This window comes from Vespa velutina, chromosome 2 (assembly GCF_912470025.1).
Source record: "Vespa velutina chromosome 2, iVesVel2.1, whole genome shotgun sequence".
NCBI lineage: Eukaryota > Metazoa > Arthropoda > Insecta > Hymenoptera > Vespidae > Vespa > Vespa velutina.
Window position 1 is genome coordinate 9890732 of NC_062189.1, and position 17940 is coordinate 9908671.

Below are 17940 nucleotides of genomic sequence, written 5' to 3' on the forward strand. Positions count from 1 at the left end.
ACTTGGAAATGTTTCGTTTGTTAAGAAGAAAAATAAGGTAGACGTATTAGAATATCGGCTTAAAAACAGCTATTTGGCGCCATCTTCAATAATACACCACAACTAAGTTGCAGCTAAATGAGCGCATGAATAAGAAGACAAGATTGACCTCTATCGTATCTAATTCGAACTAAGTTGTGTTATAGCAAACATGCCTTCTTATAGATGGCGCGTTGATAATGCACCATCAACTAAAATGAATGTCATCCGTCGCCGAAAATAGAAATTTAAACTTTATATCAAATCACATTTATTTTTTTTTAGCGAACCATTGATTTGTTTAGATAAAAATTTGCAATCTTAAAAGTACAGACGAACGAGTAAAATGTATATTACAAAAATGACAATTGAAATCTTTCTGAGATTACAAAAATACCAACAATAGACTAGTACATTGTATTCTAAAATTAGTATAAATGGCATGCACTGCTTCTACGTTATACATACATACGTCACGCACCTATACACATAGAGTAGCCTCTTAAACAGTATTCTGATTTGATATTGAAAAATTCTTGATGGATGTCAAATGTTTCGTCAATCATATGATACTTTAAATAAAAGAGTAACGTTATGAAGAGTACTAGTTAAGAGGCATCCGAAGAAAAAAATCATAAAAGTTTGATACTTGAAAAAAAGAAGAAAAAGAAAAAGAAAAAAGGAGAGAATCTTTAACAGGCAAGCATTCCATATCTACCATAATAGAGCGTTGGATAGCTAGCTTCAAAGTAGTGGCTATCGATTGCCACGAAAGGTCACACAGGAGAAAAGTCAGAAAAGTTTCTCACAAGTTTTACTTATCGAAAGTTACGGGGTTTCAAAAATTCAATCCGCTAGAAAAACTCGATGCAACTTGCTCGGTCATATGACGGCGAACACTATTTTCTGCTCATAGTCTATTTTTTTACTATGTATCTAAAATTTTGTAGAAACACGACTTCTTTATATTTGCGACATTAACATTATAAATGCCGATTAATCGTTTTAAATTGTGCTTTCGAAAAGTTTAACGATTCTACTTTATAAACATTTTGATGCGAAGAACAAAGAAAATCGAATTAAAAAGAAAGTAAAACAAAAGTAACTTTTTAGAAGAGTATTATGACCACGTATAGTTAATATATTGGGTCCAAATGATGTATGCGTCTATTACTTTTTAACCATTTGCGCTGGAATGACGTACTATACAAGTCGATTACTGACAGACGCAAAAATGCCATGTCGCTTGATAGTCATATGCATCATTAATAAGTTTTCGAACACAATTTGGAAAAGTATCGAACGGTTGAGCATAATATTTTTATAAAAATAATTTCAAGTATCAGTTCGCTGTAAATTATATTGGACGCGTTTGCACGCGCACCATTAAGAAGCTGCCAGCGTAAGTGGTTAAGTTGAAAGACGGGAAAAAGAGATTAAGAACAAAGATTTTAAGAATTTAAGAGCAGAGACAGTCGACCGTCGTTTCCAAAGCTATTTTCAACAACTCGCTCTGATCACTTGTCAATCCTCGCGTGTCAAAAAATCTGTTCGATTTATTCGATGAAGAGATTCTTCGAAGAAATCGAATCGGTTCGTCGCGCGCAGTGAAACTACTAAATGTCCGATTTTCTTTCAACTCTTTTCGAAAGATATATAAGGACGTAACTTTTCCAAATCTATGCGAAGATTGAAATAATTATGGATACGTAAAGAAAGAGAAAGAGAAATCGGACGGCAGAGAAAAACATTGCGCGTCGACCTGGAGAAGGACGTGTCGAAATCCAGAGACGGTCGCGGTCGATAGCATCGTGTTCTTCCTTTCAGAACGAGTAGCGGTTGAAACACGAGGTTCTATCCTCTCGTTCCGCTTAACGGTGCGAATCCCCGCGCTCTTTCCCGCGCTCTTCCCCGCGCTTACCTTTCTTGATGAGCAAGCTAGTGACCCTCCGTAGCGCCTCGCGAGTGCTGGACGCGGAGCTGTGCTTACTTTGGCCGAAGTATTTGTTGGGTGTGATGTTCGTCGGCAGGGTTAACGGTTTCCTCTGATCGGCACCGCTCGGTAAGCGTGCGTCGTAAGCGTTGTTTAGCCGCTCAAGATGCTCGATCGAAGCAGGTCGCGGTTGATTCACTTTTCTCGTTGGATACCATCCTCGATTTGGTCCACCCGCCAGTCGGAGCAATTCTGTTCCAATTATCGCCTGTTCCAGACCAGGATTGTTCCTTCGATACCTGTATCGTTTTACATTATATCGATGTGTTTCTTTGTTTTTTTCTTTTCTTATATTTCTTTCTTTTTTTCGGAAAATATTTTCGAAATCGCAATCTTACCCAGTGGTCGCCGTCGTCGGGGCATACCAACCGGGTTGCCGGCGTGTTTGTGCCTGATTCCCGGCATGTTGTGGTGTTCGTGGAATATCGCTGCCTCTGGCAAAGACTGGGGTTTCTGGTAGCGAGCAGGAAGTTTGCATACCCGTTCCGCTAGACGCAACGGCGTTTGTCGTGGTTCCGCTGTTAGTTCCGCCATTGGCACCATCGTTAGCACTACCGTTGATATCGCCGTTGGCGCCTGCAACGTTTGAGGAGCAACCATCTGCCGAGGGCGAGTGTCTCTTTGCGAAAGGACGACGTCTTGACGACGGTCCTGGTAAATCCGTCGGTAAGGTCCTTCTCTCCACCGGCACCTGAGATAAAACAGACGCACGTCGTTTTTTTAATCATCTTTTATTGTTGAAATTTGAGCACAGCTTGAAACTTTCATTTCGTTCTCTGTTTGATGGTGGCGCTTGGTTTCGAGGGGCGATCGTTGAAAAAAAATTGCCAATATTTACGACAATACCAGAAAGCCAAGTGGCTGCGCCGTGGAGCACTACCCGCATCGTTGATTGATGCTTTTGCTTTTTTCACCGAGCATTTTACTCCAGAACCACCGAAGCCGGATTATTGAACCGAAAAAAGAATGCTATTTCGAAGATGAGTGTTTATCATTATACTTTTTCGACTATCCGCAATGTCCTATTTTTCTCTAATCGCTAGCGAGATGAATACAGAACGAATTTCGAAATGGATGGAAAATGGATTTCGCGCAATTCGTTTTGCCGAGAAAAAAAACTATCGAATTACACGTGGAGGCAGCTCTAGATAGTGAATTTCATCTTTATTTTGTTTTTAGGATCAAATCGAAGAAACGTAGTAAAATGATCGATTTCTTTTTTGCTGGACTAATAAGAAAACGGCTTATTATCGGTCATGCAAAATGATGCAGATGCAATTTTTTATTTTCCTCTAGGTCCGTCATTTGCTGGGAAACTTCTTTCTTTTCACGCCACGACGCGTAATTGGTTGACAGTAAACTTTTCCTTTTCCTTCATTTTCCTTCCGTTTTCCTTTCAATAATAAGGAATATCATAAATACATATCGTCGCCTTTGTATTCTATCGCATTAGAAAAAGTTTGTGAGACGATATCTTATTGATTCAACATTTTCTTCTTTCAAGCGTTCCTTGATTTTTAGCTTCAAAGATTGTTTGTCGATTGCAGATGTTTTTTAATTTCTTCATCAGTGTTCGATATTCTCTTTTTTTTTTCATTTTTAATTAGTAATACGTGTGCGTTAAGAAGCCAGGCGAAATAGGGTCAACATTATGCTAGCAAATTAAGAGAGAATCTAACAAAATGAAATAAACGTGAATTCTGAGCATCTTTGATTCTTTTTCCCTTTTATCCTTCTTTTTTGTTTTTTTTTTTAAATTGAACTATTAAAGACTACCAGTTGACAAGTCATCGTCCGTGGAGGAAAAGCTACCTCTTTTAATTATTATTATCGTTTTTTTAATTATTATTATCGTTTTTTTTTATCTCGTAGTACTTATCCTTTGAGCTAACTGCCTACATCGTGTATGACACATCTACCCCTTTCCGTTCCTGACTATCGTGGGTTGAAAATAGGTTTTTACTTGATTCTGCTCTTTGGATGGTCCTTTGTATACCGAGCGTACTTTTAGTTTGTTCCTTTGACTCGTTCGACTTCTCGAGGCTTGCTTCTTTTTTCAATCCATCCTTTGAACACAAACGTTTCGTGCAAAAATAACCAAGTAGAAACACTTACAATCATTTTTACGATGGAAATTGGAAGAAGAGAAGTTTTTGTCATTCCATTTTCATAAATTGATCTATCAATGTATACAGATCGAGTAAACGTAACGAAACACGCAACTAATATTATTTATCTCTTTTTTAAATATAAACATCGAAATAAAATTGAGATTAGATACCAAGATTTTCTTTTTTCTGAGTTAGCGATTAGCTTTTGGAATTACGCGTCCTTCTCAGTAATAGTCGTATTGCGATGATTCACCGCGGAATTATTTAGAAAGAGATACGACGAAAGGCGCTATTACGTTAACTGCACAAGTTGGCCGACATCCAGCCGACTTTTCGGCCAAAGTCACGCTAGTTTAGCCCGACTTTTCCTCATTTGCCTTGACATTGAATTTCTTTCTCTTCGCATCGTTGTCTTTTGCTGCGTATTTACCATCTTCTCCTTTTCCTGTTCTTTCATTGTCTGATCGATCTTAATCTCTAAAGAAATTACTAGGCATCCCTGATATCATTGAAAAGAGGAAAGAGAAAAGAGAAAATAAGAAAGAGAAGGGTACCTCTCTTCTCGAATTGCCGGCGGTCGGTGTACGTCTACCACGAGAGAATCCGGCATCCATTGATCTTGTATTAAGTGACGTTTGATGATCTTTGACATCGACGATTTGGCCGCGATGCGGTGGCACCCGTGGTCTATATTCCATTGTTCTGTTACCGTGACTTTTCGACCTAGTGCTGATTACGGCATTTTGTCCAACGTCTGAGTTTTCCTCGTCCGCTTCCTCCACCGGTGACGGCGGCAATGGTGGAAACTCGAGCACTTCAACGTTGACCTGTTGAACGCAACCACGTTTTTAATCGTCTTTCGAAATCACCTCGATGCGACTTCGAAAAGACAATTCTATCATCTTTTCTTATTACCTCGTGGAAGGAAAGCGAACAGTGTTCTATTATTCGCACGAGCGAAAAGATGACGCGATTACACTCGACGATTACTTCCTTTCTATGTCGGATTTTTTTGAGATAAATCACGCGTAAATCGAACGAATTAGTCGTTCCATATATATTTTCAACTTGGAAAGGAAGCATTCATCGCTTCGAAAGTTCGATATCCTACCTGAAAGTTAGGATTTTTTGAGTCCTCGAGTATGGCGTCGATTACGTGCTCGATTTGTTTCTGATTATTTTTGTGACTTTCAATGCCATTTTGTCTCAACCTCCTACCGGACGCGTAAATGTCCGTTCCATTTGCTTTTCTTCGATCAAAATCATTCTCGGAGCTCATCTTGGAAGTTTCCGAATCGGAACTCTGTTGTTTTCTGTTTCTCGGTTCATACGGACTGCCTAGCGTCTTCCGATTCGTTTTTTCGATAGAATCGTTTTCGTAACTGTTTCTTCTGGAAGAAGCTCTAATGTCGCCATTTTTCCATCGCTTGCTCTCGCAATAGGACTCGCTGTTCTTAACGTTTTCGATCTCTTTTATGGCGTCGCTGACCTTTTCCAATTGTCTACGATTCTCGTTAAGAGCCTTTTTCACGATTTGATCTTCGATCAAAAGATTAACGGGTATTTTAGAGGACAGCCGTTCATTGCTCGAACTCATGAGTTTCTTTGATCGTTCTTCGAGGAGAAAATCGATTGGCTTACCGATATCTAAAGCTTTCGACGCCGAAATAGAAAGTGGAATACCACCGTTGCATTCTCTATCTCTATCAATGTCCAAATCCGTTGAATCTTTATTTATCGAAAAATTTGATGGTAGCTTTTCGCGAGAAATTTCACCCATCGGGCGTTCTTTCATTTTGCTGAATAATTTTTCTGACGTTTCTTCCTCTTCGATCATTATGTTGAGATGAGCTGCTCGATCGTTGTTCTCGTCCTCGTCTTCTTCTTCCTCTTCCTCCTCGTCGTTGCTGCTGGTATTGTTATTATTGTCGTTGTTTATGGTCAGAAGGGAAACAACTCTGATGAGATCCGGAGGTGGGATGATTTCTGCAAATTCACTTGGTAATTCGACGAGATTCTCTGATTTGTCCTCCGACGATCGTCTTTTTCTAGTATCCAGCTTATTCTCTTTCAGGAGACTTTTTATGTTGTCAAATGTACTCGAATATCTTTTCACGTCCGACAGTCGATTGTCGTCGGCGTTTTCAAAGGACAGGCTCTTCGTTTTCGTCGCTGTCTTCGGTAGGACCTTTCGTTCCTTTTTACGACCTCGTCGTATTACGTAAGTACCGTTTTTGGTCAGATTTTGCGGACGAATCTGATCGAAATCGTTCGTTGAGGAGTCCGAGTATGGCGAAACCAGATCGTCGTCTGTCGTCGAGAGCCGTGGATCTTGCCAGTCATCAAAATCACGAAATTTCGACGCCGATCCGACGCCTGAAAAAAAAATCACAAAAAAATCATATTGGATGAGCGAGTAATATGCTTAAACACTAGAATAGAGAATCATAAATAAAAAAACTTACTAGAAACGTCGCTGCTCTTTCGACGTCTCCTACCGACGACCTTGGTGCTACCAGGTGCATAAAGAGGGTCGTCTTCGAGCGAGACTTCCCAAGCGATCGAGTGTCTCTTGCTGATGGATGGTGGTGGAGGTAAGAGTTCCTCCAAGGAATCGTCTGAAAAGCGTTCTTCCTCGGACTGAGTCCGAAAATCGGTCGAATTTCTCGTGGAAAAGTCCGAATTCCTCGTCGAGAACATATCGGAGTAACGTTCTTCTGAGCATCTGTCGGATGTGCGTCCTGAGAATCTTTCGTTCGAATCTGCTCGTGGCAATGAAAATGACACAAAGTCGAGATTTCTAATAGAAAAAGGATCGGAGGTGGGTATGGACACGTGGTCGTTTGAGCTAGCACTGGCTACGGCTATCGAGAAGTCCGAATGGAATCTTTCGTTCGAGGTCGAGTTGGCCCTAGAAAAGTCCGAGGAGTCGCAGTTTGCCCTCATGGAGAACCTTTCAACGCTGACTGAGCTCGAGCGAGGTATCGAGGATCTTTCGGACTCCGAGTTTCTCGAAAATCTACCCTCGCTTGAGTCCGAGTCGTTTCTTCGTCGTCTTGCTCCAATATCTTGCCCTCCTCCGCCGTCGCCGCTGCCATCACCACCATTGCTACCACCACCGATACTGCTGGCAACTCCCTCTCCTCCTCTATGATTACGATTGTGACTGTAATTATGATTCATCAGTAATCTATCCTCGACGCTACTCGATTTCATAATCTCGTTTTGCCTCTGTTTTCGCAAATGAGATGTCCGATCCTTGTCGGCGTTTTTTCGACGACGATCCCTCTCGAGATGTTCCTCCGAGGAACGACGTCTTACTTCGCGATGCTTCTCGATAGTGCATGGATTCGTCCGCGGTGGGATCCAATTGAAAGAGACCTTACCATCATACGGTAAGCTCGCGAACTTGCTCGGTGGACTCGAGCTAGATTCACGTTTTATTCGGCCCATTTCAGCGTTACCGTTCTTCCATCCGTACGGCCTTTGATGCCGGGTCTTGGGCTGTACCAAAAAGCACATGACATTACGATTTATACCAAACGTTTATCGTATTTCAAGAAACTTCCCGTTTTTCCTTTTTTTTCTCGAAGAGCCTCTATATCGCTTGAGATCAAAAAAGAGAATACTCACAAGAGTCGTTTGTGTGGTAACCGCGTTTCCGTGCCGCATGCTATCCTCCATTGCTATCATCCACTGCTGTCGGTTGCTTCGCCGTTCTGACGATTGGCTCGTTCTCTTTGACGAGTTTCCGGGGGAGACTCTGATAACAGACAAAAACGCAATGCGTGCTTCGACTAAAATACGAGACATATCTCCTTCCATCGTATTCGTTCTCTACCAGTTATAGAGAAAATTTGATTTTAAGAAGGTTTATAGCTTTGTCCTCATTGAACTAACAAAGAGGAACTATTTGCCTCTTGTTGCTGTACATTCCCAAACATTTCCAATAAACATTAACTTATAAAAAAGTCTTGTCCACATTGAAGTGAAGGAATATTTGGGAATAATTTTATTTCAATTTCAAAGCTATATTTGCTGTTAATAATAAGTCGTTTATATGTAAATTAGTTTGTTCTAAACTGCTAACTATGACTGAAAAAGACTTGCTCTTTGTAACTGCAGAATATTTTGTTATCAGTGATAAAGAAAAGAAGAAACAGAAACTATGGATTAGATCAAATCTAGACCGTCTGAACCATGCAATTTTTTAATGTATTGTAATCTGATGACTTATTAATAGATGAGCACCTCCTCTCCATACATTTTCTTTTGCTTTTTTGCATTTATAATTTTTATTTGAAGGGCTCTACAAATATTCGTATTTCTGTACTCTGTGATTAACTTAATAATTAAATCATTGTTCTATGTCAATATTCCGGACATATTATGTATGTAGATTGCGTTGACATCACATCGGCAATGCGTTGTGAAACGGGCGACAAAGAGTACAGATCCTAAAAGAGTATTTGTTTCTGTTGTCACGCCTTGCCGCTTGTTTTCTATTTTCATTTAATCTTTACAGCTTCGAACAAGTAGCAATACTTATTGTTGATAACAAAAACACGAATAAATCCGGAGAAAGATTCGACAACAAGTGGCAACTTTTTAAAGATACGTGGTACATCAACAAAAAGTACCTCTTTCTTGCTTCAGTGAGGACAAAGCTTCATTATTTACTTTTCTACCCGATTACTTGGTATTAATCGTTCTAACTATGAAATGTTGCTACGTGAGATATTGAATTTTTACACATTTATAAGCACGTATATAAAGTGAAAAATTAAATGTAAATAACAAAATAGATCGATAAACTTTTTTATGGATGTCTAATGATAAAGAAAAAAAAATGAAAGAAAGAAAGAAAGAGACATCGCACAGAGTGCGATTAGGTAGAAAGAAAATACTGAAAAATTCTTTTTTAGTTTGAAAGAAATAGAGTAGACGATGAAAAAGCTCCCGAAAGGTAGATGGGTAAGTGGCCAAGTTTCTTGATGAAGAATGAGTAACAGGCATGAAACGTGGTGATTAGGATCGACGGGTCGAAGGAAAAGTAACTTCAGTATTGACGTCAATACTAGCGTCGATATTGATTTCGGCGCCGACGTCGATGAATTTCCTTTTTTCGCGAGTCGAACTTTTTCACGAGGGAAAAGAAGAATTATGCATAGTCAAAGTACACTCGAACGTGTTTTCCGATATTTTCCTTCCTCTCTCACTCTTCGTTTTCGCCTCGATTGTTACGACACTCCGGATACAAGCATTGGAACGTTTACTGTCGAGGAAATTCGAGAAAATCTCGACCAACGTGTCGAGCGCACGAAGAAGATAGACAGGCGGAGAGAGAAAACGAGAAAGAAAGAAAGAAAGAAAGAGAGAGAGAGAGAGAGAGAGAGAGAGAGAGAGAGAGAGAGAGAGAGAGAGAGAGAGAGAGAGAGAGAGAGAGAGAGAGAGAGAATGGAAGGAGAAAATCGCTCGCGAACGAAAAACTTAGTCGTCATTCTCCTTTTTCTTTTTTACTTTGCGCTTCAAACGGAAGCAACTTTGAGAATATCGTTCCGTTCGAGTAAAATTTCAAAATCGCGTTCGAAGGTAAGGGAAAGCGTTGTTTAATTTTTTTGTACAAACGTAAAATTGTTAAAAATTGATGAAAAAGATAATGCTAGAAATGACCTTTGTTAACACAACCATGAGGATATATTAAGAGGACTGTTAATCTCTATTTACGTCACGTAGAAGCGAAGAGTAATTACGCCGATTTTTCAAATTGCCATTCAAGGTCTTACCTCGAAGGTCGGAGAATATTATCAAAGTTCTTGAGAAAGTAAATTTAAGGAAAGTTAAATTTTCTTAACTATAAAGTTTCTTAGCTTACTTCAGATATATTTCGGTTTGACTTTAGTGGTCAAAGTTTGAAAAGAAGGATACTTTTGATCCGATACAAGTATGAATAGACAACTAGAAAAAAGTACTAAAATAAATTTCTAAAAAAGTATCATTTTTCTTCTTGTCATAAAAATAAGAATGCGATGCTTTTAACAGTTAAATTAAATAGTTGTTTACATCGGTAGCAAAAACTTTTTTTCACAGCAATCCTTCGTAAGTTGTAAGAGATGACAAGATAAAGAAACAAAAAAATAAAAGATAAATTTAATGTGAATTAAAATTACTTTCAATTAATTATCTTATTGGCAGAGAACTGATTGCGTAGCTAAACTTACATAGGTAAAAGAGTCGAAATGATGCGTTCTGCCTCTTCAGGGGGCGGAGGAAATTCCTGTGATGGTAATCCCGCCGAGTCTTGTGGTTCCGGGCAATCCGGAACCGGACGTAATGCTACCAACGCCATTTTCGCTTTCCGTCCATTCATACTCATGTAACCGTCATCTTCCGATTGATGTCCTATCGAAAAAAAACCACATTCAATTTTCTCGATTCTCTATAGTTCTAACATTTTATTTTTTAAACTGATAATACATAAAAAGCTTCAAAAGTGATATTCCGATAACTTTGTAATTTAAATAGAATTTATATAATTACTTTTTTCCTTGATAAAAATACTTTATGAATTTTTCTAATTTTTTTCGTCACACGTCGGTACCTCTCGATCAATTTAATATCACAATTCGAGAAGAGATTCAAACTAAACTGTAAAGAGCCCTCCTAGAAGTTAATAGATCCTTGTTAACGGTTCCATGCAATTAATAATACTTGGTTATTATTGCATTGGGTTATAACGTACGTATAAAGCTTATTCTATAGAAATTGATTAAACAAGCGCAGGAAGATAAGCATTATGTAGTTTCCTGGCTCTTCCCATGTTTGCAAGCAAGGCGGCTGCGAATAAATTTAATGATCTATTGTTTCGAAAAACTAGAGAAAAAAGAAAATTCTATATAATGATTTGAGAATTATCGGATTATATATATACACGAAAAATCATTTGAATTATTCTAAATTCTTAAATGACAACTATGGATCATTACATAATCTGTATTCTTATTTCAACGTTCTCTAGATAAGTTTAAAAGAAAATAAAGAGAAAAAAAAATAGAGCAATTATCAGAAAAGTAAAATAAAATCGATGCATTAACGAGAATATGATATTGTTCTTTCCGTAATCTGTACCAGTCAGACGAATAAATGTGATAGATAAAAAGGCAGAGAGTAGAATAGAAGGGTAGAGGGAAAAAAAAGGAAGGAATCATGTTCCATAGTACCTAAAGACGGACTCTCGTCGTCGGGTGTAAGACCAATACTGGGTTCCGTACTGCTACCACAACCTCCGAGGAAACCGCCGACGATACCCTCACCTCTTCCGTCGCCAACGACTTCGTTTCCACCAGCACCACCTCCACTGGTGCCACCTCCGCTACCGTCGTCACCGCCACCGCCACCTCCACCGCCACTGCCACCGCCGCCGCCACCGCCACCGCCACTGCCGCCACCACTGCCGACTTCGCTTTCTGCCTCGTGCTCGTCGTACTCTGAGAGCACTTTGTCCAGTAACTCGATCGATCGTTGTACATCGTCACCTCTGGAACAAACGTAACGTTCGATTCTATAGAGATTATGAGATTTCTAACGCCCGATCATCTTCAATCCAAGTGTTTCGCCGTTCGCCATTTTGAAAATATGTAGCTATATTTTCTTAATTTCTTCAACGTGATTCCTAATAAAAGATTAAACATACCATTTCTCCTTTATTCCCATCAAGAGACATAGTACCTCTTTGCGTTTCGTTTTATTCTTTATTTATTTAACGTTGAATCCTCTTAAGGACATCCTTATGACGTTAGCTATACGTATGTTACCAGATTAATTATTTCGTTCCCCTCGACATCCGCTAATGCGACTGTCTTCCTGATAAAAGCAGATCTATTTTCTTTCCCCACTCCACTATGTTTCTTCCCCAAGTGTACATTGTAACTTTGTTCTTTAGCTTCTTTCGATGTAAAGAATTAATTATACAAAGTCTGTGTCACTGTTCATCTATTATTAGCTCATCTCTCTAATAAAAAATTCTGTACTTTTCGAAATTCATTCCTTAAAATTCATTTGAATTGTTGATTTTTTCAATAAGTTTACCAATTGAATTGCGAAGAATTTTGAATTGTTCCTTCCTAGGAGCGAAAGAAATATGTGCATCGTTCAATAAATTTCGTTATGAGGCAGTTCTACTTTTATCTGGAACCGCGCTTACGGATACGTTCATCGTGATTTATCATGAAAAAACAATTATCCGACCTGCCGCCTTAATCGTTGTTATTTAATTCCGTTTAATCGAATCGAAATGAAGTAAAAATCAAGTAAGTTACCGTAAATACTTTTTTTTTTTCAGAAGAGAAGCTTGTAGTTTATGCTTACTGTTGCGAAAAAATACTTTTTTTTTCGTATTTCTAATCGGGATAAGAATATTTGTAATTTCGACTAGTTCATTAAATTTCAATAGTCTGAGCCATAACTGTCGTACTTCTTTTGGATTGTACAAAAAGGTGAGAAAGAAAGAAAGAACGTAACAAGAGAAAAAAAGAAGAAAAAAGGATAAAATAGTCAATTGCAGGAGGTACCGTATATATATACATATATATATGCTCAGGCATATATGTATACTTTCGTAGGAGGTTCGCTTAGGGCAAAATACGTTTGCGAAGGCTAAAAAAAACAAAAGAAAGGAGGCACACGGTTAGAATGGAAGCCGAGGGGATGGATGACGAGCCACTGTCCTAGTGTGTGCGAATCTAGAATGCGCCAAGTTCACCCTCGGCTCGACTGCAGCCAACGAAATCTCCCGTCGAAAGGCGACTCTCGTGAATTCTTCCGTCATTCGTTCTCGCATGCGTCCGGCTTTTTAAATAGCACGGAACAGCTTGCTGTGTCAGGCTCGTTATGCTCGATTTATAATTCAAGATTATAATTGGTCCGAAGTTAGGTGGGTTAAAAAGGATGTCTCACCTGAAGCAACTCAACCGCAACGACCTCTTCTACCTCGCTTGTGTTTCATGAAAAACCGACAAGAAACATTCTTTTTCAGACTTCTGTCGCTATTTTTGTCTTTTCACTCAATGAACGTTTGTTTTCAAACTATTTCCTATTTCCTATTTTGTCATTCTATCAGAACGTTTTCTCGTAGTACGTTTTATCTGAGATTTTTTATTATAGATAAGATAATAACGTTTGAAGATAAAGTACGATGACTCACGCCTGCCATAGATTGTATCGATCGTATCGATCGCATTGATCTTTCATCTTCTCGACACTCAAGAGACAGAGTCGATCGTTGTACGTGTCATGGTCTATCTCTCAAACAGATCCATAGAAAAATCGATACAGTCGCTATTGTAAGTTGCTAAACCAGAAAAGGGAGAATGAGTAGATGGTTCTGAGCATGCATACGTACCTTAACATTATCTTCTGTGCATTCTAAATGAAATGTGTCGATTTAGATAGCTGATAAGTACTTATTCGACTCATTTCGATCGATTTTTGGTAAATCTGCTATTTTAACGTTTATCCTTTGGATTTGCTTTAGCCTTCGAATAAACGATTCTTATGAATTATACATGGCAAAGTTACTCGGTTGTTTGAAACGCTTGCGGCACTGATTCCATTTTCATTCACACCGATCGCGGATATATTTTGTAATACTCGACGTTCAAATTTCCACGTAAAAACCAAGTTAGGGCAGAATTTCTAAATATTTATAAGCAATTGCGGTACCGAGAAGTTTATGTTAACGTTAACTGAAAAGCCCGATAAAAAATTCCTTCTCTCTTCTTTTAATGGACTCAAAGAAATTGCGTGGAAAATAATTAGCCAAGTAGCGCATAATATTACTAATATGTTCCGATCTTGAAATGGACTCTTGAATGGACTGAGTTATTTCAAGAGAGACTTCAAGTACATCTCGTTAGTCGACTTTTCGATCTTCACTAACGACGAATCTAACTTAACGATCGAGTCTTCGATCGTTCATATGAGCTCTGTCCGCGATGTTTGACGTCAATTTGACAATTGCTCGTTATTTTCAAAAAACTTTCGAATCGAACAAATGAATTTTTCTTCTCGATAATCATTTAAAAATTCTGTAGTTTCTTTTTCGACAAAAGAAATTGATATATTTTCTATATAAAACCTATGAAGAGACAGATATTTTTCGTCTATTATTCAGATGGAACGCCTTATATAAAAGGTTTCTTTTTTAAACGCGTTAAACTTTCATTGAATTTTTACGATGACATGCGAGATAAAAATATGACCCTTTAACGAAATATGAACTTTCCGATCTCTTGTGACTTTTTGAAAACGTTCCTATACGAAAGCTCGGGTAATCGCATTGAAAGCGTGTACGTTCGTAAAATATATTTTTTCGACGCAGGATACAGATCAAACTATAGACATGGTAGGTTTTGAAACGAGCGTGCACATATCGAGTGCTAAAGGAGAAGAGTGCTCGAAAGAAATGTTTTTTCCGACGAGTCGAGTGCTCATCTAACTTTTCCAATCGAGACTACCAGGGAAAATATGGAATTCGATCGGTGAAATACATTTTCAGAAGAGTTAATTAGCTTAAACGCAACTTTTCAAATTACTCTCAACCATCACTTTCGACATGTTTCTCGTAAGATACATCTCAATGAAAAACTGAACAAAAGTTTTGAAAAAAGATATAAGTGACTTTTCATAGATCGTACAACGCTGACTTTTCCGTAGTTAAGCAAATTCTTGAATGCTTACTTGCGAGGGGGACGATGTCGGAAATAAAATTACGACTATTGCGTCAGTATTCCGCGTCAAAGGAGATCTAAATCAATATATAGATGTAGTTAGATAATTTTTTGATTTATTTGGGAGAAAGTATTTGTGTTTCGCTTTATAAGACTTTTGTTTGAAGGATGAAAGGATAAGTCAGATAAGCTTATCGTTTTCAAGCCAGGTTCAACGTATAGATTATCGGATCAATGATATCCTTCCTTTGTGTCAAATCTTTTATTCCTCGTGTGATCGATTAGTCGCGACGAATTACGAGTTGAAAGTGATATTGAAATTAATCAAATCCATCGATGTTGTCTGACAAAAGCAAAGAATAAATAAGATAGAATGGAGTGAGTTTAAAAAAAACAGCATACGAGGTCGTAACTGCAGGAAAATTGAATCGAGCATCTATCGAAAATTCGCGAAACTACCTTTAGTTTAATTAACTCTTTGGGCCGTTTCGATTATCGAGAGTCATCGAGAGTTCACGCAGCGCTGATTTTCGCACAGACCAAAAGCAAGGCTAGGGGTTCGCTTATTTACCTTTTCGGACCTTTCGCGAGCCCTTTTCTCTTTGTTTGAGTGCATACGTGGTTCGAGTAGGTATTTTATCGTCGAGTGAGTTGGCATAAGTCCGGTAAGCCGAAGCAACCCATCCTCCTATCTGGCATTTGAGCAAACCTCGCACCTTTTTACTTTGTAAACGTTCCACATTGCATACCTTGCCTTAAGTACTTCTATAAATGTAATTTTCAATTACGTTTTTATTTCCAAGCGCAGAAAGAAAGACCTTCGAATGTCGCTAAACGTATGAATGAATGGTGAAGGTGAAATAGAGAATGGAGTTCGTAAAGTCGATAAGCTATGAAAAATTCTTCTTTCTCATTCTTCTTTATTGTTATCTATCCAATAAATCGTAGTGTAAAGGAATAAACCTAGCTTACAGGAAAAACAATATCTATTTTGTGAATTCATTTGTTTTTGTACGTATAGTATTGATAAGTTTAAAATAAGTTTATTGAACGTTTACTGAACCAATTGTAAATCATATATATACGTATAAATAAATTTTTATTTATTAGTTTTACGACGAAGCAGTTCGAAATGTAATATGTGATCTAAAATATCTTTGATATATGATAGCAAGCACCTTCATTTCATACTAGTAAGCATTTGTGAAGAGATTGATCCAAGGGTCTGGATACCTTAATAATCAGAGCAGCCGCCTGGAAAGTTGGAGACGGGTTCGAGACCAGGTTCCAGATTATCTGACAGCCCAACTTTTTTCACGAATCTTACAATTTAGTGTCAAAAGTGAGATGGACGCTAGCATCGTTATATATTCGGAAAATGTGTAGTAATACAAGAAAAATTAATAAAAAAAGAATTTATAAAGACGAAACGACGACGGAAGCGACATGAACGGTAGCTAAGGGAATTAGGAAGACGATTTTAACAGTTCAACATCTTCAAAAAGTTTCAGATGTAAAGATATAAAGACGTCTAAAAAACATTCGAGTCGAATGTGTGTGGGAGCAAGCAATTCCATTTCATACAAATCATTTGTGAAGTGATTAACCGAAGGTCTTGAATAGTTTAATGCTTAGAGTAGCCACCTAAAAAGCGGAAGGCCGGTTTCTCAAGTCACTATGGTCCAATTTTTTTCACGAATTCTACAGATATATCATCTGTGTATTTACATTTGTTCCACGAAGTTTTAATCTTTCTCTTTCTCTTAAGATAAAAATCAAAAGCCTCCCTTCGAACAAACGAGGTCACCGACGACCTTGTAATCAACGGCAGGTTCTCGTTAAAGCTAACAGAAAAGATAGATTTAGACGCGCGACGTCAGTCAACTAGCAGGAATCGTTAACGATCAAAATCGAGTTAGTTGATGAAAGCGTCGTGTGACGCGTCAAACTGGTTCCCCTAGTCAAAGCCACTGGAACAGGTCTCCTGTCCTTTAAAAGAAAACCTTTCGCTACCATTACCCTTTCCGCTCTCTAATTAGCATTGTTTAAATGAAAGGCGAAGAGCAGCGGCTCGGGCTAGATCAAATCAAACATTCATCGCTTGAAATCTAGCAATTCTCTTTATATATCATTGATCCTTATCTTTGTCCTCTTCTTCTCTTGACGTTATTCTCGATTACGAGTTTATCCCGTTCCTTGTTATCCTTCCGGACCTAACGAACTGTTCTTCTATTTATATGGTCTATGATCAAATAACCTAGTAAACTTCCTAAGTATTCATACCTCCTTCTACACTGAATTTCCTTATAAATTGATAATAATGCTATTGGTTCGTTACTAAGGTCGTATATAGAATTTGCAAGATAGATACTTGCTGAGTATCAAGAAGAGATCAAGGCTCTCTCTCTCTCTCTCTCTCTCTCTCTCTTCCTCCCTTTGATTATGAATCAGAGCAATGGTGATGAAAATTCATCACTTTGAAGCACGTATATATTCTTAACCCCTTGACATACAATGACCTCTGGGAGACGTCAGGAACGGTCTCTGGTGGACGCCGTACAGTACATTATTAAATTATTAAATTATTTTACTCGTGTGTCGATTCTATTTTGTTTAAAATGTTCCAGATGCTCTATTTATGCTCTTTTTTCTTTTATTTGTATGTCAAGGGGTTAAAAGAAAAAGAAAAATCGAATGGAAAGAGGAAACCACGAGTGGCGTCTGTATCGAAAGACCTGAAAACATACTTTTCTTCCAAGAATACATGTTACTACGTGTCATAATACGACGAACGTTTATTCGGTTCGTATGATTCCATTTTAATTTTGCAATTTGCGTCAGTGGAAGATAGTCGGTTACATTTGATAGACAAAAAATGAGTGACTTAAATATACCTTTTCTAGTGATTCAAAAACATACGATCGAAGAAGGAAAAGAGAAAAATAGAAAGAATGTAATCCAAGCACATGGAGTGGGTACATTTAAGAGAACCTAATTTACTATGTTTAAAAAGGATTCTTTTAGTGCGAAAAGACAGTCTATAGCTTTAATGGCATAATTTTTCATATTATGGAATATAGCTGGTAAGACT

General features: G+C 38.1%; 1 protein-coding gene across 7 annotated transcripts in view; it reads right to left on the reverse strand.

Annotated features, from left to right (window-relative positions):
- Positions 1–17940, reverse strand: part of LOC124957622 — a 49509-nt gene that overhangs the window by 11086 nt on the left and 20483 nt on the right. For 3 of the 7 annotated variants that reach the window (XM_047514670.1, XM_047514669.1, XM_047514674.1), the window contains exons 3-10: positions 11343–11659; positions 10344–10524; positions 7756–7885; positions 6588–7626; positions 5234–6498; positions 4677–4949; positions 2350–2702; positions 1940–2250 (exon numbers count right to left, since the gene is read on the reverse strand). In XM_047514670.1, coding sequence (XP_047370626.1) covers positions 1940–2250; positions 2350–2702; positions 4677–4949; positions 5234–6498; positions 6588–7626; positions 7756–7885; positions 10344–10524; positions 11343–11659 — 3869 coding nt within the window. Of the gene's footprint in view, positions 1–1939; positions 2251–2349; positions 2703–3910; positions 4078–4676; positions 4950–5233; positions 6499–6587; positions 7627–7755; positions 7886–10343; positions 10525–11342; positions 11660–17940 lie in introns of those variants that run through there. The other 4 variants (XM_047514673.1, XM_047514671.1, XM_047514675.1 and 1 more) reach the window with 3 other exon arrangements.